Genomic DNA, 27,460 nt, shown 5'->3' on the forward strand with positions numbered 1-27,460 from the left:
TATTTAGTCTCTGTGTTGTAACTAGTATGCGCAGAAAATTCCAGCAACTGGTTTGGTGTAGTCCATGTCCAAACCAAAATATTCACATATGTGTATTGTTTGGTTTTGCAGTCAGGCTACTTTATCCAGGGCAGATGGAATTTAAGGGGGGGAAAAATGAAGGACAACTTGAAGGGAGGAAGGAAAGGTGTTGGGAAGAATGGGAAGTCTGGAGGTATGAGATATACTGGGATATCAGCAACAGGTGACGGGAGAGGAAGGAAGGAGATGAAGGGCAGGTGAGCTGTTTTTGTATGCCGTGCTGGAACATAAATGTTTGAAATTAGGGAATGGGAGGAAATGAGGGGAATAGTGGGTTATGCCGTGGTTGCCCAGTAGTTAGAATGCAGTATTGCAAGCTAACTGCTCACAGGCAGGACTTCAGTCCTGACAGGCTCAAGGTTGACTCAGCCTTTCATCATTCCGAGGTCGGTAAAATGAAGATCCAGATTGTTGGGGGCAATACGCTGACATTTTAAAATGCTCAGAGAGTAGTGTAAAGCACTATGCAGCAGTATATAAGTCTAGGTGCTATTGCTATGCCATGCTGAAAGCTGCTGAAGGTAAGTGGTGACATACATCCATTTTTCCCTTATTCACCCAATGCAGATTCATCTGTAAACCTTCACAACCAAAACATTCTGGATATTTTTTTCCTCTTTTAATAATTTTATTAAAAGTTTGTAAAAAGAGAAAAGCTCATACACTAACAAGAAAAAAATCAAGTGGAAAGCTAAAAATATGAGAAAGTAAAAAAAGTTTTTTTAAAAAAAGATTGCAAATTAATTATTTCTAATCTTCTTAGCAGTTAACATTTACAAGTTGACTCTCTGTTGTTTCTGTGCAGATATTTCCTTACTTGGCTAGGCAACATCTTCGGTGCTGGAAAGGAACAGTTTATATATACCATGTTTCCCTGAAAATAAGACCTATCCCGAAAATAAGCTCTAGCTTGATTTTTATGTGTGTGCCTAATATAAGCCCTACCCCCCAAAATAAGCCCTAGTTAAGACCCCACCCACTCCATCCCACCATCTGGTTGCACGAAGTGGGGCGAGGCACATGTGTAAAAAATCAAGCTAGGGTGGTGTGTGTGTGTGTGTGTGTGTGTGTGTGTGTGTGTAGCTGCCCCACACACCCCGCACCCACTTACCTCAGGACGTGTTGCTTCCTGGCCTCCTTTTCGCTGGCAGAGGACTTTCCTGAAGAAGTGGGCCAGCAGTGGCCACATGGGCTTCTGCTGGACGAGGCGAGACAGGGTGAAAAATAAGACCCCCTGAAAATAATAATAATTAATAATTAAAATAATAATAATTAAAATAATAATAATAATAATAATAATAATAATAATAATAATAATAATATAGTTTATTTTCTATACCGCCCTTTTCCCGAAGGACTCAGGGCGGTGTACAAGGCAATAAATACAATAAAAAATACAGTGTACAAAAGTTAAGATAGAATTAAATATTAAGCCCAATTACAATAAAATTAATTAAAATTAATATTAAAATTCCCAAACCCATTAGACCAGGCCAGCTGATTCGAATAAATAAGTTTTTAGATCACGGCGGAAGGAGCGATGGTCAGGAGCCGTCTGGAGCTCAACCGGTAAACGGTTCCAATGGTCTGGCGCGCCCACAGAGAACGCCCTCCCCCTGGGGGTCGTCAGTCGACACTCTCTGACCGACAGCACCCTGAGGAGGCCCTCTCTGTGGGAGCGCACTGGACGAAGGGAAGTTGATGCCGGTAGCAGGTGCTCCCGTAAGTAAATTTGGTGTAAGTAAAGACCTAATGTCTCCTTTGGAGGCCAAAAAAGATATAAGACTAGGTCTTATTTTCAGGGAAACATAGTAGTAGCCTGCCCTCTCAGTGTTGGTGATGTTTTCTCCTTCATAGTTCCTTAATAATAACAGTAATAATACAAGACAACCTTTTCTTTTTTTAAAAAAAGTTCCTACTGTAATAAATTCTTCCCCCCCCAATTTTTATAAATGAAAAATGCGTGTCCTTTTTTCTAATATGTGTCTGTCACATAGCTCATAATCGTTGTTTCTACTGATCTGTGAATTTTCTCTCCCCGGCCCACAGGCAGAATGCTCAGTTACCAATGGCAGCAGAACAATTGACCTTTCCCCTTTAATCCATTGGACAAGTGCCTATGAGATATTTGATGACTTTTCTGACCAGAATCCAGATTTCTATATAAATATTTGCCAACCTTTAAATTCCATCATCAAGTGTCCAGCTGGAGTAGCTGTGTGCATGATCCCACTTAATGGCTCTCCTGTAGTAAGTATTATTATCAGCATGTAGCAAATTCTCCTCTTTTTCACAACAGGATATTAGAATGAGTACCTGATATACCTAATAAGCTGGTTTAGTACAGTAATGTATTATTTAAGAGCCCAGTTCTTTGGAGACTTCATGTTCTCCAAACAATTGTTTGGAAAAGTAATTTCAGCATTTGACATAGTATAAAACATTGAAAGGAGGAGGGACAAATATCTGTTCCTACTTCACTTTGGGACACATCCACTGTCATAAAGTCGTGCCAAATTTCAGGAAACATTTCATTTGTTTTCAAACCATATCATGGAAAATCTCTTTAAAAATGGGCAAGTTCTACAACCTTAGGGCAAGTAAAGATTATGTAATTATTCATTAAAGCAGTCCAACTTCTTTCAGTCTTCAATACAAACAGGAAGAAACATTTTGACTGCTTTTAAGCAGCTTACTTATTTAAAACTAACACGATTTTGAAAGCAGAACAAGTCAAACCAAGTCAGACTACTTGAAATGTATAGTTTCTGATTCTTTGGGCCATTTTATGCTAAATGGATAGTAATTTCAGATAGAGAAGCACATTGATCTTGCTTATGTTTTTCGCAGTACTAATGTAAATATTTTGAGTACATTGGAACAAAATGTAATTGGAATCATATCTCTCATCATATGAGAAATACGTTTACAATAAAAATGGATGGACCTCTTCTAATTCATTCATTCTGTCCCCTACTGTAACATATATTATCATAACTTGTATCTAGATTGAAGCGATTATTTCCTAGTGGATGCTGAAGCTTCAGTTTCATTTTGGGGTCAATCTGGTTAATTTTATATTATATTTAATTAGGATATTGGTCGAATCACAGCACCTCCTCAGCTCAACAGTGCAACAAATGAAGTTAATATTGCCTTCAACAGTACCACTCCTTGTCCAGAAGATAAAAATCTCAACTATTCTTCACTTATTGTGTTTCACTGCAACAGAGGAACGAATCTGGTAATCATAGTTTTATTTTGCTTGTTGACAAAAACTTACAAGTGTTTACAAATTAAGAAAAGGTTGAAAAAGGGGACATCCAAACAGCTGGTTTAACCTTGTCCAGTCTGTGAGTTGGCAGAAAACTTGAGACAAAAGATTTGCTCTGTTTGCATAGCCAATTCCTACTCTGCTTCATTAATGAGACTGGTGAATGATGTTGTCTGCTGCCAGGAAAGTTAATAAGGTGGGTTTCCTAGTGGCAGAGTAGACATTTTTCAATTGCTTTCCTCTTGGAATGAGAGTAGGACTCTATAGAAGGTGGAGTGTTTTGAAAGATGACTAGAAAAGTAGGTTTATGGAAACTGATGTATGGAGTAGAGGTGTGTGTGTGTGTGTGTGGGGGGGCTTTCTTCTCCTGCTTTACCAGAAAGTCCATACCTTTCTTGTGCCTCACTTATGGTGCCAGATCCATGGGGTAGATTAGGCACATAGATAAAGGAGGGTTAAGGTGGGGTTAAAGGTGGAGGGGTGAGTCTCTCTTAATTGGAAGCCCCTGTTCAATCAACAAATCACTTGTATCTACTTGGAGAGGTTACTACGTATCCTTCCCTTTCAAATTCCCCCTTGCTACAAGAAGACTCTTGAGAACAACATCTACCCACCCATAGGTGACCACACCAGACAAAACCAAACAATGGGTGCTGGACAGACTCTTCCCCTCATGCATCATTATTTACCACTGAAGGACTCGGACTGAAGGGATAGCATAGCTTGTGTTGGGAGAAGATTGAAAACACTATTTTCCATGTTGGATCAGTACATTCCAAAGTTAGCTGACCTCATCTTTGATTTGGAGACACATTATGCAGGTGTGTCCTTGTAGAATGGTTAGAGAGGCATGACATTGCTAATAAATGTGCAAGGTTCCTTAACTGCAAATTAAATAATCTCACCCATCAAAAAAGTTTTCAATTTTCTGGTTAGTAAAATAGAAATATTTTGCAACAGAATCCATGATGAGGGGGAAATGTATAATTTTCTGCTTTTGCCAATTATCAAAGCACTTCTTCATTCCACTTTTTAACTAAATGAGGAGAAGTGGAAAAAGAATGAATTTTGAAGGCTGAAAGGGAATATTTGGGTTGTGCACATAACCTGATATCAAACCCTTCTCTGATACAAGCAAATTATTATTTTTTAATTGTCTTAGGTTTGTATAATAAGCATGTGATCTGCAAACACATACCTCAGTTCTCTCCAGAAAGTCAGCATGAAGCAACAGAAGTTGGGACATGAACTTATTCATTTGTTGTTGTAGAAATTTTTGAAGCTTGATTATTTCCAGTGTCATCAACCTCAGTCACAGCAGGCAAAACCAAGATAATATAATTAAAAACAGATGGGTTTATTTAACTTCAGTGTGTGTTTAATTTTCAGTCATTTAGCTTTCTTACTGAGACATCTGATTCTCAACTATTTTATTCCCTTGTTTGTTTGTTGGTAACAGGGGAAGCCCAGAATGATAGAAAAGTCCGGCTGCGAATATATATTTGAATGGAGTACCCCAGTGGTGTGCCCTGATGAAGAAAATGTTTTGGGCTGCTCTGTAATTGATGAACAATTACACTATGCTTTCAACCTGTCAAGCCTTGCAGGGAAGCCCTATAAGGTGATTGTGTTGCTGTGGCTAGTAAGGGGAAGCGTTGATGCTGTTCTGACATGAAAAAAGTGGAATTGGTCTGTTGCAGACCAGATGATCACAGCTTAGCGATAAAATATATGCTTTTAGTACCATCACAAATCACATTTTCTGGAATAAGGTAAAAAGGGAATTGGATTGCAGCACAGTGGCAGATTTTATGTCTATCAAATTATATTGTCAATGAAAACGTCTCTCGAGGGACTGAGCTGCATTTCTCATATTTCCTCTCCAAAAATATATGCCGTTGAGAGTAGTGGTTAAGGTGTTGGGAGTGGAATCCAACAGCCGCGTGGAGTTCATGTTGAGTTAGTCATTATTGTTCAGGCCAAAATATGTCAAGAATCCCCCGTGGACAACCAATTTGAGTTTCTCTAGGAAAATGGGATGTACACATTACAATAAAATGTAATAAAACGTGCTCATCGTACAAAGATTTCTTTTTCTGTTAAGACATGGGCCTAAAAAATTATGCAAATAATAATAGATGCACTAATCACCAATAGATGACTAAATACCATCAAAGGCATTCCTAGAACCGTTTTCACCTATGAATGTACGAGATGAAATTCTGGTAACGGTTGGAAATGTTACAAGCATCATATTTACAGGGGTGTTTTGGAAAGCGAGCAAAGCACACCTCTGAACCTGCTGCTTAAAGTGAACATCCTCTGGAAGAGCCATTCTGAGACCCTCTCCATCTTGTCTTGCATAATCTGGTGAAGCCCTTGGCATGGCCATATTGAGCTTTTAAAAATATTTAGCATTTTCTCCGATTCCATTTGCAGATCTTTAATGGTATACTTTTGCCTGTCCGAATAGGTTCCTTCTGGACGCAGGAGCTACCATCTAGGGGTGTGTTCAGAAGCGGCAGATATACCTCAAGGAAAATGCAAAGATGCTGCAGTTTGTCTTATCTCTGGCAATAGTGCTGTCTCGTTTGGCAACAAAAAAGAAGTACAGTTGGACTACAGGCATCAAGATGAAGCTGTTTTCTTGCAGTATAAGGGTGGTGATAAATGTCCTCCAGGTATGAGATTTGCAAGGAATTTGCCCATTACTTTGAAAATTACACCATTGCATGCTTAGAATCTTGATTCATCAGCTTTTAGGTTTAAGATAAGTAACCGTATTTCTTTAACTTACTCATCTCATTTAAGGAAGGTTAACATTCAAGGCTACTCGGGCTAAATTCACCCCTATAGTTTTCATTGAGTGATTTTGAGATTGTACTTTGTCGAGTGATCATATACATTAACTCAGAGGTCCCCAATCTTTTGGGCACCAGGGACCGGTTCTGTGGAGAGAGGTTTTTCCATGGGCCAGAGGGGGTGTGGTTTTGTGTGCTGCCTGCATCCCACGGATGAAGCTTTGCTTGTTTGTGCAGATCAGTTGCTGGCATGCCACGGATCGGTACCGGTCCACAGACCGGGGGTTGGGGACCCCTACATTAACCTATGTACCATTCTGGACTATCTAATTATAAGAGGTGAAAGGGAGGAAGAGATGCATAATACAAGTGCTTTCATGGATGTATAAATACATGTATCTTGACGTTTTATCTTGTAAAATGCTGTTTTGGGCTTGCATCTTGGGTTTTTATAAATAGTTTTAATTTTAATATGTATTAATTATTACGGGCATAATGGTTTAATCACTTTTTAATTTTTGTATTCTGTTTTTTATTGTGTATTGCCCTGTTCACCGCCCTGAGTCCTTCGGGAGAAGGGCGGTATACAAATTAAATTATTAAATTATTATTAAATCTTGTTCCTCTTTGTATGATGTTGTTTTGCGAGGAGAGCTGACATATGCAGAAGCATTCCAGCTGAAAGTGGCAGAGAGTGATGATCTTTGGGACCATCTCAGTTCATTGTAAAATAAACTTTATATAGAAAAATGATGGCTAACAGCAGTTACATAAATTGTTATTTGGAACTTGGCCTTTCTTAATTCTGAGTGCCACTGACAAGCCACTTCTGTGCTAAGTTTTGGGTCAAGAAATATTTACATTTCACTGTTTATATTTCGTTAAATATTTCATTGTGCTTTTCTTTTACTTAACAGTAACTGAAAAGGGTGAGCTTTGTGTCTTCCCTTTCCAGTACAATGGGAAAAGTTACGACAAGTGCACTGCGGATGAACGAGACCGTCCATGGTGTGCCACAACTGATAACTTGGGAAGAGACCAAAAATGGGGATTCTGTGTAAATGGTAAGCAAGGAAATCAAACTCTGCTGCACAGCATGAAGCGTTAAGATGCATAGCTGAACTAGTGATATCTGGTGGCTTTGAGATAAAATGACAGCTGCTGAAAAGAAATTTTTTATTTATTTATTTATTTTTATTTTAATTCCATTTATATCCCGCCCTTCTCCGAAGACTCAGGGCGGCTTACAAGCTTAGCAGTAGCCTTCATTCTATGTATATGCCTGCTTATTAGGGCTTTCACACACACACACACCAAGTGGCATTATTACAAAGTCAGCTTATTGCCCCCAACAATCTGGGTCCTCATTTTACCTACCTCGGAAGGATGGAGGCTGAGTCAACCTTGAGCCTGGTGGGATGCGAACCTGCACTAATTGCAGGCAGCTGGTGTTACTTAAGGAGGCATTAGCCCACTGCTCCACCAAGGCTCTTAAAATCCAATCAGGATACAGGTAGTTCTCGACCGACGATCACAACTGAGCCCAACCTTTCTGTTGCTAATTGAGACAGTTTTTGGGGTGAGTTTTGCCCCATTTTATAACCCTTCTCGCCACATTTGCTAAGTGAATCTGCAGTTATTAAATTGTTGTTAATGCTGCAGTTGTTAAATTAGTAACACAGTTGTAAAGTGAATCTGGCTTCCCCATTGACTGCTTGTCAGAAGGTGGCAAAAGGTGATCGGTCACGTGACTCCCCCAGGATACTACAACCGTCATAAATAGTAGCCAGTTGCCAAAGGTCCAAATTTTGATCACGTAGCCATGGGGATGCTGCAATGGTCATAAGTGTGAAAAATGGTCATAAGTCACTTTTTTCAATGCCGAGGAAGTGCCGTTGTCGCTAAGTGGTCACTAAGCAAATGGTTGTAAGTTGAGGATCACCTGCCATTTGTATTGCCGCACATAAGGTGTTGTTACGTAATAGAAATAAAATCAATCTTGCTATGAATTAGAGTAAATACGGACAGTAAATATCACAATGTCTGTATTTGGATAGCATATGTTTATCCATAATTGGGAGCGTCATTCAGGTAGAACTGGCCATTAACCCAGCCTGTGGATGAATTACCTTGATTTATGACTGCAGTTGAGCCCAGAATTATGGTCTGTGTTGTGCTGGTTGTTAAGTGGGCCATCACATGATCTGCCAGAACCTCTGTATCATCAGAGTCATAAGTACCTTTCTTGGAGTCTGTTGTAACTTCAAACAGTTGTAAAGTCCTTGACCATGATTGGGTTTCCTGGCTGGGGCCAGGAAAAATAGAAGCCTCATGCAGGTTAACTAACCCCCTATCAGAGTCCTTCGTGTTTTCTTGAAGAATAAAATGTGACCGAATTTTAAGATTGGGGATTCCAAATATGTTTGAATACTTGGAAATCAATAAGGCTTAGCTTATTTTAGATACATTTTAAAACGAGAACTTTGTAGTTTTAAGATTGGGGATTCCAAATATGTTTGAATACTTGGAAATCAATAAGACTTAGCTTTTTTAGATACATTTTAAAACGAGACCTTTGTAGTTTTAAGATTGGGGATTCCAAATATGTTTGAATACTTGGAAATCAATAAGACTTAGCTTATTTTAGATACATTTTAAAACGAGAACTTTGTAGTTTTAAGATTGGGGATTCCAAATATGTTTGAATACTTGGAAATCAATAAGACTTAGCTTATTTTAGATACATTTTAAAACGAGAACTTTGTAGTTTTAAGATTGGGGATTCCAAATATGTTTGAATACTTGGAAATCAATAAGACTTAGCTTATTTTAGATATATTTTAAAACGAGAACTTTGTAGGAAATATACAAAATTGCTTTGCATTCTGAAACCTCCCTGCTTCCCAAATTCACTATGTCCCTTTTCATATTGTAATAGATGACCTTATTTCCTTTGAATTGGAGCATAATAATTCCAGCTCTGATCGCTAACTCAAGATAGCTGATAGGCCTAGACTTACATAGTTTTGTCCAAATATAACACCCACTGTACCAACCTGGACCATATGAACATTAGAAGGCAAAGACAGATTACGGCTAAGTTTATTTATTAACAACTTTCCTACAGAATTTAATCCATGGATTTACAGTCTGCTTATAAGCTTTTGTTTGTATCTTGCAGAAGCTGGACAGCGTGAATCTACTATTATTTTTAAATGTGATGAAAATGCTAATAACGGAAGTCCTCAGCTGTTGAGTGAGACCCTTGGCTGCGCTGTCACATTTGAATGGAGGACACAACTTGTATGTCCTCCAAGGAAAATGGAATGCAAGTTTATTCAGAAGCACAAAACCTATGATTTGAGAATACTTTCCTCCCTCACTGGCTCATGGGTCTTTGCAGACAAGGGCAGCTCGTGAGTGTGCTTTGGAACTCTGAAGGAAAATGAACTTACCAGTTTGTTATTCATTGCTAGTGTGTGGCTAATCATTCTTCCAAGTGTGTATGTTGCAATTCTGGCACGATTGCCTAAGTCTCAGGAAAGTGACTAAGACTAGGCAGTGCTTAAATCAAGTTTTGTAGTCCTGTGCTTTCAGTCAGGGAAATGATTGACGGGAAAGTGTACATCAAAGGGAAATGAGGGGTGCTTACTAAATAAAAGGGGGTACATCTTTACTAGAAATATTTGATCAGTCAGCATTGCTCCGTTGAATAACCTACAATCATTGGAATATTGGTTTTAGACTGACTATCACCTAAGACAGGGGTAGGCAACCTCGGCTGTTTTATGACTCATGGACTTCAACTCCCAGAATTCCTGAGCCAGCTATGCTGGCTCAGGAATTCTGGGAGTTGAAGTCCATGAGTCATAAAACAGCCGAGGTTGCCTACCCCTGACCTAAGAAATGGCCAAAATTCTAAAAAGATCTTTGAAGATTAATATAGAAGAACTTTTGGAAAATTCTTTCAGTCAAGTTACCTTACATAAACTGGTTGTCTTAGATAAGACATGTCAAGCTCATGATGCATGTGATGTCGCGCAACGTATCAGAGCTTTTTCGCCATTGCCGGCAATGGGGTGTGTGCAGCTTCCGGATGATGCGTCCAGCCCGTGGGCCGGCAGTTTGACACCCCTGTCTTAGATAGATAACGTACCGCTTCATGTTCTTGGAAATTAAAAAGAATGTAAGATGGTTCTTCTTGAGGTCCTCTATTGATTGCTTTAAAAAAACTGTTTGAAAGGTAGAGTATTGATGTTTTAAATCATTATTAAACTGACAAGAGGTCTGCTGAAATTACTCTCTTTTTCTCCTTGGATTTAGTTACTACATGAACCTTTGTCAGAAAGTCCACGAAGGACCGTCAGGCTGCCCTGACAGGGCGAGTGTTTGCCGACGAAATCAGAATGGTGCTGTCCAAGTTCTGGGATTGGTTCATACGCAAAAACTTAATGTTACAGGTATGTCTGTCTGTGTCATGTTCCCTGCTATTTTATGCAGGGGGAAGTGAGAGTTGCTATTCTAGCCTTGATTTGTTAACAGATTTATTTATTATTTGCCTTGCACCCTTTTGTACTGCCTGTGCAAACAAATCCGGGTGATATATCGTAAAATCATGATAAAACAATTAAGTTGGTCCTACATTATTAAAAAAAATAATATATAAGTAAAAGCAGAATTGTTAGTTTTCCAAGTCAGCGTGTCCCATTGTTCATTTGATAGGAGCCAAATGTTCGGTAAAAAAATGATAAGATTTTTAGTGCCATTCAGGATGCCAGAATGGAGCTGAGTACACTTTTTGGGGACAGACTGTTTCACCTAGTGGAAAAAACCATAGAGAGAGTTTATTTTCTAGTCTGTGTCCATATCCTTTTCAGGGAAAGGATCTTAAGCAGATACTCAGGGGGTCTTCAAACTGGCTGAGAAATTCTGAGACTTGTGGACTTCAACTCCCAGAATTCCTCAGCCAGGCACGCTGGCTGAGGAATTCTGGGAGTTGAAGTCCACAAGTCATAAAAGGGCCAAGTTTGAAGACTCCTGCTGTAGATGTTTGTAGATGATGAGTGGGTAAGGGGGGTCCCTAATGTGACCTGATCACTCCTTAAATAGTCTTATGGTGATAACCAGCACTTAAAACGAGGCCAGGAAGACTATTGGTGGCAGCTGCAAGATATGTGTTGATCTGCAACAGTGGATTCCACTCTTGAGTTATCCTTAGTTTTAGTTTTGTTTTCTAATTTCATTAGGGTTACATGATCTCATTTGCATATGGATGCATGAAAAAACCCTAATGCTGATACCTGTTATCCATTACATCCATGTAATTCCACTTAAATAAAGTGATGTTCTACTAGTATGAGACTGTAGATGTGGAAATAGAAAGAAATCTCCTGATGCTCAGTGGGTCAGCTATTCTTTATAATTCAAACAGTTGTTGGAATAAAATATTTTTAATTTTGCAAATTAAATTGATACCAATCTATGAAATCAAGATATGGACAGATGTATATATCCCAGTTATAAAATATTAGCCTTTGAAGATATACCCAATCATTTTTGATGGAGGAGATATTACTAATGCCAAGTCATAAAGAAAGAAATTTAATTAAAAATGAATTTTAACTAAAATTTAATTAAAATAGCATCCAGTTAAATTCATTTGGGGCTTCACAGCATTGCTTTAGATTCAGATAATCTCATTTTGCTTTTAATAAAACCTGGTGTTTTATTTCAGGTGACAAAGTTCTTGTCAGCTACTCCAATGGTCATGAATGTCCTCAGAGGAACAAAAAGGCAACAACAGTCATAGAGTTGAAATGTGGAAAAACTGTTGGGTTGCCAAGATTCAACAGGTAAGCACATGGGTGATTTGGTTTTTATAGCATAACAAAGGGCACCTCAGCTTTTATCAAGGTATATATTATGCACATGGCATCATTCAGGCTTTAGGGTAGCTTTCTTCAATTTAGTGTGTTCAGGAACTCCTAATGAACCACAATGTGGCCATACAAATGAAGTCAATAAAATGGATGAATGAGTAAATGTTGAGAAAGACCACTATGTGGCATGAAAGAATGACCTACACTAATCACCAAATTAAATAGTAGAAATAAAATATTTTTATGCTAAAGGTACCAATGAAAATGGAATCTATATTCCAGTCTAGTTTTGGTTCTAATTCTTCCATTTTTAGCGTATGAATCGCTGTATCTGCTGAAAGACAGCTGCAGATTTTGAACTGATTGATGTAACTTTTACATGTGCACAAACACACTTATATATCCTCCTTAATATGGAAAAAATAAGAGAGAGGGTTCCCCCCCTTTTCTTGACAGCATGCGTATTTTAAGGTCAAATTTTCTAAAGGTTTACATTGGATTACTAAATAAAGCCATCTGTTCTAAATGGGTGATTTATAAACCTTTGCCTCTTATGTATATTGAGGAGTGTTGAAGTAATTCTTTAAAACTGAAACTCTTTACATAATTGCATGCTGATTTACATAGCAGAAAAAGAATTGAATAAACAAAATTGGCTAGGTTCACAAAAAAACATTAAATTAAAAACTAGAATGACCAGAATGGAACTTGGGATAATGTATGCTTGATTTAAGTTCAGTGAAATGTGTAAATCCAACCATCACATCCACGTGATAGTAAAAATATATAGTTACTTTCATTTCTCTACCTCTTAGTCTTTATTTTCATGCCGTTTCTGCCTCTGTTGGTAAGTTAATTTCCCAAATGCTTCCTCTTAGGATTGATGAAGAAAACTGTGCCTATTATATTACCTGGGAAACTCGGGCTGCTTGTGCTGTGAAACCTCAAGAAGTAAAGATAGAGAATGGCACAGTTATAAATCCAGAGACAGGGAAGAATTTCAGTTTGGGTAATATTTATTACAAGTAAGTTATTTTTTTTAATACTTAGACCAGGAGAAGACTCTTAATAATCAGCCTTCTAGTTGCCAATTGCTTAGTGAAAAACTAGTAGATGATCTGAAACTGAGCAAAATGTCTATCTACCACTTCTAGTAATGTGAAGTTTCAGGTCACAACCATCAGTCTGGATTTTTTTAATTGATGCAATAACTTTTAAATCTGGATAGAGGTGCTGACAGCTTTATAAGAAGAGTTGTTTAAGTATTAAAGTTTGGTATATGGTGTATTGGTTAATACATTTCTTAAGCGATTAATTTTGCATGTGTATGGCTTATTTATGTCAGCTAAATAGATAATTCTACTGTTACATAGTTAGATAAGTGTGTATATTGAAAAACAAATTGCATTTTCTCACAGAGACAGATTCATCTTAATTTGCTGGAATGGAAGTAAATTCTGCTCCGGCAGGCACAGCAGCAAATTTATGTATATGTGGTAGATTGATGCAAGAGATATGTGGTAGATTTTTCAACCTTTAGGAAAGTACTTATTGTAGACATATTATAAAACTATGATAAATATATAATTTAAAATTTATCCCTATCATTTAAATGTATCTCTATCCCTATCATTAAAAGTAACATCTAGTTCCAGAATGAAGGATATGTGAATGGTTTTCATAATAGTGAAGATGGGTACAGGTAGTCCTCGACGTATGACCACAATTGAGCTGAAAATTTCCATTGCAATGCAAGACTGTGGTTAAATGGGTTTTGTGCCATTTTACAAACTTTTTGCCCCAATTGTTAAAGGAACCACTGCAGCTGTTAAGTTAATAGCACTGCTTTCAGGTTAATCTGCCTTCCCCATTGACTGCTTGTTAGCAGATCACAAAAGGTGATCGTGTGACCCTGGGATGCTCAACTGTCATAAGAGTTGCCAGGCATCCAAATTTTGATAACATGACCTTAGCGATGTTGCAATGGTTGTGGCAGTAAGTGTGAAAAACAGCCATAAGTCACTTTTTTCAGTGCTGTTGTAACTTTGAATGGTCACTAAACAAATGGTTGTAAGTTGGGGACTAGCATTTAGGTAAAAGAAAAATTGAGGAATTATAGATTACTTGGAAATGGGTGAGAAAAGTCCTTTGCTAGATGGATCTAAACTTGGAAATTTTAGGTGAATTAAAATAGATTCCTTTGAATAGAGAATAGTAGTAATTAGCTAGTTGTAAAGTTTTTTTGTCTTAGCTCTGCTTATTTCTGTATCCTTACTTTATATATGTGTGTATATTATGTATTTTTATTTTAAATTCTTTTGTTCCAGATTATACAATGCATCAGGAGATTTAAGAACAAACGGTGACAGATATATTTATGAGATTCAGCTTTCTGCTATCACTGCTTCAAAGAATCCAGAATGCATGGGAGCAAACATCTGTCAGGTTAAAATATCGGATACACGTATTCGTAGAGTTGGGTCATCAAAAAGTGCTCATTATTATATTCAAGGTAAGTAATTACTTGCTAGTGATGATGACAACCTGAGTTATGCGCAGAATAGAAATCCAAACCAAACAAATTGCATTGGAAGCTCCGTTGAACTGTTCCAGTCTTCACTAAAAATGAAATCGAGAATGTTTTGTTTATTCCTAGTTTCTTCTAAATCATCTATTGAAATTCAGAGAGATTCCAAAGTGATTTTACTGAGCAAGAAGGGCCAGACTTGCCCTGTTGTGTCTATCCACCACCATCGCCACCCACCCCCATTTCTTGCTGATGTATCAGTCCCAGAATGCAACCAAGTCCCAATAATCAGATATCTTACCCAAAGGCCCATCCTCAGTCTTCCCAGTGTATTTTCTTCTTACCGTTTTTGCTGCCCTTCAGTTATAACAACAACAAAAAAAGGCTACACCTGGTCATTCAAACACAGTCCAAGGCAGCTGCTCCAATCCTTTAGGCGGAGTTTCTTTAAAAGCCAGGTTTTTATGGCTAAAGTCTGATTTTGGGAGATGTTTTTTTTTCCATTCTCCTCTCCCCCTCCCAACAATTCTGTTCAGAAGGACAGAGCCTTGGTGGAGCAGTGGGCTAATGCCTCCTTAAGTAACATCAGCTGCCTGCAATTAGTGCAGGTTCGCATCCCACCAGGCTCAAGGTTGACTCAGCCTTCCATCCTTCCGAGGTAGGTAAAATGAGGACCCAGATTGTTGGGGGCAATTAAGCTGACTTTGTAATAATGCCGCTTGGGGGGTGTATGAAAGCCCTAATAAGCAGGCATATACATAGAATGAAGGCTACTGCTAAGCTTGTAAGCCTCCCTGAGTCTTCGGAGAAGGGCGGGATATAAATGGAATTAAAATAAAAAATAAAAAAAATCTTTGTGTATCCCAAAGGAAACAATCACATACAATTGAGGTGGGGAAAAAACAACTAGTCTACAGAAGCTGTTTTGTGGCTAGAATTATTTGGGCATAAATCTACCCAGTAACTTTTGTATAAGCGGGAGAGAGAGTGTGTTATGTTTCCCCCTTAGTGCTCCTCTATCACCTTTCTATTGCATTTCCAAGTTAAAAGAACAACCGAAAAGACAATACTAAATAATAGAAAAGCAGGGTGAAGAGTAAGTTGGTGGATATAAAGTTTTTTTTCCCCTCACTCCATTTTCTCTTGGTTTCTGAGAGGAGAATGGTTGAAAAAGAAAATCATTTTTTATATATAGAGATCCCTTTTTTTTGTTTTCCTAAACTAGATAGCTAGAGAGCAAAGGTAGGGGAAAAAAAATCAACCTTTGTGTTCTGACCTCTTTTCCTTCCAGTCATTACACAAATGGAAACTTAATGTGCAAATTTCCCAGCTCACCTCTGTGAGAGGCGAGAAGGAAACGGAAGGAATAACATTATTTACTAAGTAGGAATTTAGTAACTGCAGTAACTTTTCTGTATAAATAAGAACAAGTAGTCCTTGCTTAGCAACTGCTAAATGACCGGTTATGATGGCGCTGAAAAAAAATAATTTTGTGACTAATACCCACATTTACAACCTTGATGTGATTGCCTTTACAGTTAGCATTCCTTGTTCTGTGCTTGATCTTTCTCCCCTCCTGCATGCAGACCAGAGAACGTGGAGAAGAAGGGAGTAAGGCACATAATAGGGAATGTACTTAGAAAGAAATGCAAGGGGGGAGTTGACGAAAAATAATAGTCAAGCGCAGGAAAAGTTGCCTACAGAAATTGATTGGGTTTCCTCCCCTCCCCCCCCACCCCAGTTGCTTGTTTAAGCAATCTCCTCTGAAAAAAATGATCATTTAATAGGCAATCTCTTCTGTGTTTTGTCCCATTTTTCTCTCCTTCTTCCCTCTGGCAGAGAAAGAGATTGGAGAGGAAGGATTTACAAGAGAATAAGCAGGCACACAATGGGGAGTAGACCAGTTATAGTATCTTTAGTAACCTACAAGACTGAAAGTACATTTCTTCTCTGTCACCTTAACAGCCCAAGAAACTAGGAATGTGCCTTCTGAGATGTCCACAAAATGTAACAACCAACAATTGATTGTGATTTTTTTTAATGTTTTCTTCCTTTGCAGATGATGTTTTGGATCTTGTGTTCTTCTCTGACTCCAAATGTGGCAGAGATACCAACAAATCTGTCTCCTCAACTATTGTCTTCCACTGTGATAAAGACGCTGAAGAAGGCATCCCAAAATTTCTTCATGAATCAATGGACTGCCAGTACCTATTCACCTGGTACACCTCGGCAGTTTGCCAGTTGGTGTAAGTAAATTTCATAAGAATAATTCTTAATGATTAATTCTTACTCCTACAGAAAATATCTCTCTCTCTCTCTCTCTCTCTCTCTCTCTCTCTCTCTCTCTCTCTCTCTCTCTCTCTCTCTCCTCTCCCTCCCTCCCTCCCTCTCCCTCTCCCTCTCCCTCTCCCTCTCCCTCTCCCTCTCTCATGGATGTGGCATGCCAAAACCGTACCCACCCCAGCTCTGGCAATGGGGAAAAAGTCAAGATATGTCGCGACATGTCACGTGATGGGTTTGTCGCCCCTGATTTAATGGATGTTGCCTTTTCCAGTTATTTGACCCAAATGTGACCATGAAGAATAAAGTGGAATGTAACATACAAAACATGAATTCAAATAGTTGTCATTCAGAGTTGTGTATACAGCAATAACCTTAGCAGCCTTGTTGACTTGGAGAATTGAATAGATAACTGACTATAGCTATATTGGGGGGGAAACAGTGCTGGGAAATTTTGCTTGTTTGGTTGGAAGTTGATTAATCTGCTCTGAAATTGGAGGATTAAAATAATTATTTTTTTAAATGACTTATAATACATGGTTGTTAATTATTTCCAACTACAACCTTCACCGCTTGTTTCAGAATAGGGGTAATTTAGCAAAGTTTGTGGATATCATTGAATTTAATTAGCTAAAAGTCTGCAAGTGTCATTTATGAACGGTGCCCAGGAAATGCAATAGAAATGTGTACTCAGAATGAGGCTAACTTGTCTCCTCTGCACCAAACCTTTCCAAGGATCAGAGAAAGCCATTCTAGTCTGCAACAGAATAGAGAGAATAAGTAATACGTGGAGGGCCCCTTTTGCAGAGCAGATGATATTTTCTGAATTCAAACTCCCATTTCTTGAATCATTTGCAGAAGCTCTGAAACAACAAATGATGGAAACTATGTGGAAGATTTTCCTAAAGGCCTTTCAGGAAGAAGCCAAGCAGTTGGAGCATTATTGAGTTTACTCCTTGTGATTCTCACAGCTTGTCTTGTGATCCTGTTACTTTACAAAAAAGAAAGAAGGTAGGACCGAAAAGAATGCTCAGATGTTTGCTTTTGCAATGCCTCCCCAATGCAACATTTTGGAAAAGTTTTAGTGTCCTTGAAAACAACATGTCAAACACCCATAAAACTGTGCTAGAGCTGTTTCTTCATTAAACATTTTACTATTCTTATAGGATAGTAGCAATACCAATAGCACTTAGACTTATATACTGCTTCACAGTACTTTAAAGCCCTCTCTAAGCGGTTTACAAATTCCAGCCTATTGCCCCCAACAATCTGGGTCCTCATTTTACTGACCTCAGAAAGATGGAAGGCTGAGTCAACCTTGGGCCGGTGAGATTCAAACTGCTGAACTGCTGGCAATCAGCAGTCAGCAGAATTAGCCTGCAATAACTACTGCACCAACGTAGTTCTAGTAGCAGCACACAACAAATAATACTGGCCAATATTCTGAGAGGAGTCCACACGTCTTTTTTTTTTAATCAAGCAAAAGTATTTTTGAAAGAGCTAATGTTTACAGACATCTTTGGAGATTGTTATTGAATTCAAAACTTTGCTATAGTAGCATCTTTTCCCCACTTTTGTCATCCACTGTAACCAAACTGCCTCCTGCCTCTAGTTTGCTATCAGGGTCCTCTTCAAAGCCTGTGTGCTTGCTTCTCTCCCCCCCCCCCCAATTTTTTAAAAAATGGTATCCCTCTTTTTCCAGTTTCATTTGCAACTTGATAATAGCTTGTTTTATTGAGAAGATACGGAAACTTGTAGATGTTACCTCAGAATATAAAGTGTGTAACATTAATTTTTTATTTCATAGAGAATCTATGAAGCAGAAGATAGTCAATTGCTGTCGGAGATCATCAAATGTTTCTTACAAATACACTAAGGTATTTTATAAGTGCATCAAATATTCTGCTTATAGCTCTATATTGTAGTCATAACTATACTGTGTGCAGAGCTATAGCCTGTTTAAAAGCAGTGCTACAGTACTTAATTACACATAAGCATGAAGTATAAATAACTGGATGAATTTTACAAACTAAAAATAAAATCTGTCATACGTTCACTAAGGATTATTTATTGATAGCTTTCAGTTTTCTCCTATGCAGTATTTGGAAGAACTGTATATAAAAGTGTTTCCATTCATTCAAAGCTTCATGTTTGAACAGTTGGGGGAAAATATTGAAAGCGTGGCTGTGTGTCATTTCAAAGGAATAAGTGCCAAATGGAGAAGCAGCCAGAGGTGTAGAAGCTTCCAGTTTATTTCTCTAGATCACTTTGTGGAACTGGTGGCCCCTAGGGCATGGGTAGGCAACCTCGGCTCTTTTGTGACTCATGGACTTCAACTCCCAGAATTCCTGAGTCAGCTATGCTGACTCAGGAATTCTGGGAGTTGAAGTCCATGAGTCATAAAAGAGCCGAGGTTGCCTACCCCTGCCCTAGGGTATTTCTAAACTATAAACATAAGCCATCCTATCAGTGTCCATGCCAAGTTCTTAGAAGATATACTTAGCAAGCAAAGGCAACAGCTTTCTCATCCTGTCCGTAGAAAACAACTAAACTCTTTTCTGTAGGAACAAAGCTGCTAGTATTTAATCAAATAATGTGGTGCGTGAAACTTTGGGAATCCTTTTGAATTTTCATTATTTCTGCCTAGATTTGATGTAAAACACAATCTGTTTTCCATACAAATCCTAAAACCAGATAAAGAAAACCCAATTAAATAAATAAGCCGAAAACATACTTCTTTATTTATTGAGAGAAATGATTCAAAGCTATTTATTTGTGTTTGGCAAAAGTATGTGAACCTTTGCTTTCAGTAACTGGTATGCTTTCCTTGGGTAGAAATAACTGCAACTAAACATTTTTGATAGCTGTTGATCAGTCCTGAGGAATTTTAGTCCATTCGTTCATACAGAATAGCTTTAATGCAGAAATGTTAGTGGGCTTGCTCGCATGAACTGCTCTCTCAGGTTCTTCCACAACATTTCTATTAGATTAAGGTCTGGACTTTGACTTGGCCATTTCAATACATTAACTTTCTTTTTATTTAATCATTTTTTGGTTTTATGACTTGTGTGTTTTTGAGCAGTTGTAATGACTGCATGATCCACTTTCTCTTAAGTTTCAATTCTGGGACACATATCCTGTCATTTTGGCCATACAATAATTCAGAATTCATAGTACCATCAATAATGGCATCCTAGACAAAAGGCAGCAAAGCAGGCCCAAACCATGATATTGCCATCACCATGTTTCACAGATGAGACAAGGTTCTTAAGGTGGAATGCAGTGTTTGCCTTTCACCAACAGAATGTTTTTCTTCCAAGGCAAAAAAAATAAATCTGTTTTGGTCTCATCCGTCCACAGAACATTCTTCCAAAACTTTCAGGTCTTTTGCAAAGTATAGATGGGCAGCAGTATTCTTTTTGGAGAGTAGTGACTTTCTCCTTGCAATCCTGCACACCATTATTCTTCCATTTGTTCTCCTCATGATGGTTTCACAACGCTGACATTTAACAATGAAAAAGAGATCCTCCGTTTCTAAAACATTATCCTTTGAGAGCTCCCAGTGTATTACACACCTTACTCTTGGTGTGACCTTAGTGGATCAAACACACCTGGGGAAGGTAAGTATAGAGTTGAGTTGCCTCCATTTGTACACAATCTGCCTTACTGGATGGATGGAGTCCAAACCCTTTGGAAATAGCCTTGTTGTAATCTTTTCTAGCCTGGTGAGAATCAACCATTTTTCAGAGGACTTCAGAAGTGTCCACGGTTCAAGCCATGACATATTTCCATGTACCTATGTTGTATAGATTAGACCTAGATAGTGGATACCCAGAATTCTGTTCTTTAAGGAAAGACTTCCCACATTCACATCTGATTGCCATCACTCTGATTTCCCCTTCAAATGAACCTATATTCCTAGAGCTTCACATACTTTTTTCACACAGAAATGTGTAGTTTTGGATAATTTTCTTCCAACAGATACATGAGCAAGTATAGTAAAACTCACTTGTTTAATTGGGCTTTCTTTATCTAGTTTCATGACGTGTGATGAATACATCATGTTTTAGGTCATATTTTCACATTCAGAGGGGTTCACAGATTTTTGAGCACCACTGAAGTGCTCCATAAAGCACTGTGTTCTTTGCTCAAGGATCCATATAACCTCAGCAGATGCTTTTCAAGACCTCAGGCAAAGGTTTTCCTGTTGTTCCTGATTCTCTCTAGTAAAAGAATTGAACGTATTTTGCTGAACTATAGTTCTCCAAACTCAGGTGTACCTTGGTTTTCAGTAAACTGAATGAATTTCTTTTTTAATACCATTCACTACTTGTGTGCCCTTGGACTTAACAGATAAATACTGAAGAAGTAAATGAGAATGAAACAGAATGGCTCATGGAAGAATTAGCGGCACCAAATCACAGCTCCGGAAATGAAACACACATAAATGGCCACGTATCACGAAAGGCAGCCATGTCAGATACCCTCATGTCCCTTCCGGTGGATGACATGGACAGTGAGGATGAAGTATTGACAATACCAGAAGTGAAGATTCATTCAGCCAGAGATGTTGATTCAAGAGACTTGAGCAGCACTAGAAGGCCTTATCATAACAAAGCTCATAAGTTTTCAAGCAGTGGTAAAACTGCTCTGCCTAACGGAAGGAAGAATAGCAAAACCAGCCCTGTTTTTGGTCAAGAAGATCTAAAGAACTCCATGAACACTGCGTCATACCATGATGATAGCGATGAGGACTTGTTGAACGTTTAACCTGCAATTGTGCCTAATTAAAATTCCATATGTGTGTATATATATATATATATATATATATATTAAATATATTAAGGTGGGACAGCAAAACACTTCCAACCAAAAATGAAGACTTGAGTTGCAGATGTCATTAGCAAGGGATTGTTTCAAGGGAAGGATAGGAAGGTCAGTCCTAATTGTTTACAATGATTGGTGGCGGCTGGGTTTCTAGCATTCAGTGAATGAAATAAAGGTAATTCTTTTCAGCTAGAACACTCACACATATCCCTTGGGAAGGTTTTAGAAACTGTATCGTATTTTACAATGATGGGCTCAAATCTAAATGAAGTCCTTTCCGCTTCATTGTGAGACTTGCATTTTAACACTCTTTATATTTATTGCTCTCACTACTCAGGTTCACTGGAAAAAAAAAGTTAGGCAATGTGTTCTTCCTGCAGGCAGGGTTTTTTCTTCTGTAGATTCATCCATCTCATTAGGTTGGGTTTCTTTGGTGTACATCTTGGAGCTGGTCTGTATCTTGAATTCGCCTGTATATTTGATTGCTGTAATCTTATTCTATTAAAATAATTTGTTTTGATTTGAAAAATGTTTTAGCTGGAAGGTATAAATCCTATAGCTTTAGCCTTGAGCAGTGGCTGTCCTATGCATGTTAAGTCTGTTTTTTGGTACCAGTCATATAATGTTCATCAGTGTTTATAAAAGTGTTGGTATAGCAACCCAATGCTATCCTTCAACATTAGCTGGGCAAAAAATAATAGAGTATGCCCTTTCCCAAAGACCCTTTCAGGTTAGATATTAATGCTTGTAGCTTTTTCTCTTCAACTGTTGTTGTGATGAAAAAACACATGTACCATTTTCGAATGCTGTCTCATCAGAAGCTTAAATGAATTTTTTCCTTCTTGGGAAATTGCCAACTAATTCCAAATCAAACTATAGTATCAGCTTTATTTCCCTGCAAATTTTTATCGCTGCTTTAAAGTCACAGGCTTGCAGAACAGAGGTACACTAAGGTTTTGGTACTAGGTGCATTTCCTTTGAAAGGTAAAACTCTTTGGATATCATCACTGAATTCCTTGATCATTGTTATATGCTGCAACAATTAACCATAAAGGAAAGGTGGAACAAGTTGTTCTTGCAGTATTTAGCATCTTAGTGCTTTTTAAGAGGCTCATGGATAACACATGAGTTTCTAAGAACTGTGCACCAGTATTTAGGCTGACCAGAGGCTCTTCCTTCATTCCTTGTCTTGTTCATGTTGGAGTACTTAAGATTGGCTTCCACTTGGTACCTGGATTTGATGTAACAAAGTGTTAAAGAATTTCAATAAATAAAAGCTAAATTATGTTTCTGTAAGAATCTGTGGGGTACATTTTTTTCATGCCTTTACATGTCTATTATATTGGGTTTTCAAACAAGCAAGGGCCAAACCTTTACAAAGTCCTTAATGCAGAATTTAAATAGCTTACAAAACACCGATGGTGAACCATGAAGATGTTAAAATGGGTGAAAGAGAGATCATACGAAAAGGCTCATGTCAAATACTGATATGGCAAAGATGTCGGAAGGTTGTCAGCATAAAATTTTAGTAAAATGTTGGAACTTCTCAAGTTATATGAAGGTCACTAAGGTAGAACTTAGAAAATAGTCATGCAAAGGCAGAACTAAAATTATAAGGGGCTGCTGAAACTAGTACAGAAACTTGCAGGTCTGCATACTGTCGTGCAATATTCATTATAGCAGTAGCCCTTAGACCAGACATGTCAAAGCCGCGACGTCATGTAATGTCATGCAATGTATTGGGAGGGTTTTCTCATTGCTGGCAATGGGGTGGGCGCGGCTTCCGTGTGATGCATCAGACCTGCGGTCTGGCAGTTTGACACCCCTGCCTTAGACTAATAAACTGCTTCACAGTGCTTTACAGCCCTCTCTTAAGTGGTTTACAGAGGCAGCATATTGTCCCCCAATAATCTGGGTCCTCATTTTACTGACATTGGAAGAATGGAAGGCTGAGTCAACCTTGAGCCAGTGAGAATCGAACTGCTGGCAGTCAGCAGTCAGCAGAAGTAGCCTGCAGTACTGCATTCTAACCACTGCGCCACCACGGCTCTTATACTTTTAGATTTAAAACTGCAAAGCTGCCTTTAAACGTAAGTACTGTTGTTACCATAGGTCTAATACAGAGATGTTTTTTTAATAACAGCATGCATTACAATAAGCTTTTTTTTCCCTTGAGCAGTGCTTAAGTAGATAGAAGCCTCAAGAAAGACAAGTTGATCCCCATTTTAATTTGTATCATGCCTATTTTTCTACAGTATGTTACACTTGCACCGCATTATCTTAGGTTTACTCAGCCTAACTGTGTTCGTGCAACCTACTGAATTGTAAACTTAATCACACAAGCTTGACTTGCCAATGCACTGAACTACAGATTGGTCAATTGGACCATGCAGTACTGGATTCTGATTTCCAGAAATTTCTTTGGGAGGGCTGTGGGTTTGCATGTAGGATACAGGTAGTCCTTGACTTACAACAGTTGATTTAGTGACTGTTCGAAATTACAATGACACTGGAAAGGTCACAGTTATGACCTTTCCAGCATCATCATGATCACATGATCAAAATCTGGAGGCTTGGCAACTGATTCATATTTATGAGTGTTGCTGTGTCCCAAGGTCGCGTGATCATCTTTTACGATCTGACAAGGAAAGTCAATGGGGAAGCCAGATTCACTTAACAACCGGGTTATTAACTTATCAACTGTAATAATTCACTTAACAACTGCGGCAAGTAAGGTCATAAAATGGGACAAAACTCAGCTATGGTACAAAAGTGCTGACCCTTGCTTTGAAAAGTCACTGTTGCAACAATAGGCAAATAGACAATAATAGTTCTCAATTAGGGAGGTGGAATTTCTGAGGACAGTAAGAAGAAGTCTATGGGGGCAAATCTGCTGAGAGCTGGGTAATAGTCAGCTCACCCAATGTGAGTTTCTTTGGCCCCCCAAATCGCAGTCATCATATTATCTCAAGTAAAACAACTTGCAAATGGAAAACATACAAGCAATTCTCCCAGCCAAAGAAAACCTAAAATAGCCAGCATTGTGTCTCCAGCTTCTCCACAACTTACAAAATTAGAACAGCATACAATCTTTCTTAAATCTGTGGGTACATTTCTACTTTAAAAGGGGTGCTTGAAAAAACCAAGTAGCTCTATAGCAGAGTGTCTTTTTTTAAAAAAATATTTTTATTAAACAAATTTTAAATAAAAAAACAAGAACAATATTACAAAGTACTAAAAGGTGCATCAAATAGAAAAACACCAAGACATCCTAGACACCAAAAAAACAAGGACAACAACATTAGACAGGACCGGGGAGTGTAATACTACCCCTAATTTCTTTTTCTCGTACATCCCAGGCTAAGTAACCTTTAATTACCAAATATTAGAAATCTATAATTGTATATATCTCCAGATTCTATACCTCAAATAAAAATACACAATCATCTAGTATTTCCCCCGTTGGGATTAAATCTTCTATTTTGTAACCATGAATACCAGGAGTCCCAACTTTTATTGAAAAGTGATTCACTTTTCCCTTTGAGAATATATGTCATACGATCTGACTCTGCGCATAGTAATACTTTCTCTATTACTTGATAGTCCGTTGGGATTTCCATCGTCTTCCAATATTGCGCATAAATCATACGCGCCGCTGTTGTAATATGTATTACTAAATACCAAACATTTTTTGGTACTTCTTGTGGCTTCATCCCCAAGAGGAAAATAGCTGGGTCCAATTGAAGATCATATCCTGTTATTTGAAATAACCAATTTTTTATATTGGTCCAGTAACGCCTAACCTTTGGACAAGTCCACCATTGATGGCAGTTTGACACCCCTGCCTTAGCAGAGTGTCAATAGGTTATATATAATAGAGATTAATCTTGAGGAACCTGTCCTTTTCCAGTGTCGTCCTTACAAAAATAATTTGATAATCATGGTTTAATTTTTAACCACAGCACTCTGGCAACATACCTTCCAGTTCTCATTTCTCATTAGGAGATGAAGCAGAAAAATGAGCCCCTTACTCTTTTTAATAAGTGGAGGCCCCACTTTGAGCCAGGTTTATTGTAACTGCACAGAGGGAAAATACACCATTCTGCTCAGATAATGATGTTCCATAGCAACAGCACCCCTCCCTCAGCACCCAGAGCCACCTCTGTCTTGTCTAATCATAGCAGACAAAATGTCCATAAGTGTTCTCACAACTCTTAATAGGTGTTCGGCTTTAGCAAGCTGAAACCATTTTTACTAGGCCAAGCTACAGTACCTCTGGATCAACTTTTCTCCTTCAGAGAAAGCCTGGGAAATGTGATTTTGCAGTATCTCAGCTCTGATGCATCCTCCCAAAACATAGATAGGTCATGCCTTAAGGCTGTGACCCTTTCTTGATGATGGAGCTGGGTGAAAGCCCAAAAATGGAGCAACAACCAAGAAATTGGGGGAACCACATCAGACACAGAGCAAGGCTGCATATTTTTCTTTGTTCTTTTGAGCAAAATATTTGGGTGGTGGTGGAGTCTTCTTTTTTTTTAAAAAACACACACCAGGTTAGTCTATTTTAAAGCTTATACTACTTACTTCTCTTTCTCTGATCTATGCCAGCATATTTTTTTTGGCAATCATGATAAAGAAGAGCCCCACTCTTTGGGCCAGTGTTGTTAGATGCCTATTTCCACACTGGTTGTCTACCTGCAAAGTACCTTGTGCAGTGTTTGTGCGGGGATTTCTCTGCAAATGCAAACATTTGTATTAAAAAGGCTTCTGCATTCTGATATGCTGACCCTGGCTCAGAAAATTCATTGTTACAGTACAGGTAGTCCTTGACTTAACAACGGTTCATTTAGTGACCATTCAATATTACAACAGTACTGAAAAAAGTGACTTATGACAGTTTTACAGTTACAGCCTTTGTAGCAGCCCCATGATCATGTTATGAAAATTCAGATGCTTGGCAACTAATTCATACTTATGATTGAATGTTATGTCCCGGGGTCATGTGATCCCCTTTTGTGAACCTCTGACAAGCATATTCACACAACAACCGGGTTACTAACTTATCAGCTGCAGTGATTCACTTAACAACTGTGGCAAGAAATGTCGTAAAATGGGGTAAAACTCAACAAATTCTCATTTAATAACATACATTTTGGTCATAAGTCAAGGACTACCTATAGTCAGAGAAGAATAGTTCTCAGTGATGGAGGCAAAGTTTCTAATAGTCTTCTGAGGACAGTAAAAGTAGAAATCTATAGGGCCAAATCTGCTGGGAGCTGAGTAGTATTTAGTTTATGCAATAGGAACTGCTTCTTCTCTCTTCCCACTTGCAGTCCCCATCTGATCTCAAATAAAACAACAACAGCAACCTACAATTGCAAAAGATAACACAAGCAGTTCTCCTAGCCAAGGGGTAGGCAACCCCGGCTCTTTTATGACTCGTGGACTTCAACTCCCAGAATTCCTGAGCCAGACAAACTGGCTCAGGAATTCTGGGAGTTGAAGTCCACGAGTCATAAAAGAGCCAAGGTTGCCTACCCCTGTCCTAGCCAAAGAAAACATAGAATAGTCAGCATTGCCTCTCCAGCTTCCCCACCACTTAAGAAATTAGGAGAGCACATAAATCGTTCCTAAAGCTGTGAATAAATTCCCACTTAAAAAGTGGTGCCTGAAAAAGCAGGTAGCCTAGCCCCATAGCAGATAAGTGTCAATTTTCAACAGAGATACATATTTTCCTATTTCTTTTCCACATTCCTTTGCAATAACCATTGAAAGAATTCCCATATGAAAA

At 38.4% G+C, this 27,460-nt stretch overlaps 1 protein-coding gene across 1 annotated transcript in view; it reads left to right on the top strand.

Moving 5' to 3' along the window:
- Positions 1-22,962, top strand: part of IGF2R (insulin like growth factor 2 receptor) — a 100,632-nt gene extending 77,670 nt beyond the window's left edge. Inside the window, exons 35-48 of the mRNA XM_081338775.1 lie at positions 2,131-2,331; positions 3,176-3,325; positions 4,815-4,976; positions 5,829-6,036; positions 7,074-7,220; positions 9,338-9,572; positions 10,480-10,616; positions 11,891-12,008; positions 12,914-13,060; positions 14,363-14,547; positions 16,622-16,808; positions 17,701-17,853; positions 18,650-18,719; positions 21,196-22,962. Coding sequence (XP_081194901.1) covers positions 2,131-2,331; positions 3,176-3,325; positions 4,815-4,976; positions 5,829-6,036; positions 7,074-7,220; positions 9,338-9,572; positions 10,480-10,616; positions 11,891-12,008; positions 12,914-13,060; positions 14,363-14,547; positions 16,622-16,808; positions 17,701-17,853; positions 18,650-18,719; positions 21,196-21,612 — 2,517 coding nt within the window. The 3' untranslated portion in view covers positions 21,613-22,962. The remainder of the gene's footprint in view (positions 1-2,130; positions 2,332-3,175; positions 3,326-4,814; positions 4,977-5,828; positions 6,037-7,073; positions 7,221-9,337; positions 9,573-10,479; positions 10,617-11,890; positions 12,009-12,913; positions 13,061-14,362; positions 14,548-16,621; positions 16,809-17,700; positions 17,854-18,649; positions 18,720-21,195) is intronic.
- Positions 22,963-27,460: the final 4,498 nt, after the last annotated feature.

The sequence above is a fragment of the Vipera berus genome, assembly GCF_964194415.1.
Source record: "Vipera berus genome assembly, chromosome: 1".
Classification (NCBI taxonomy): Eukaryota; Metazoa; Chordata; class Lepidosauria; order Squamata; family Viperidae; genus Vipera; species Vipera berus.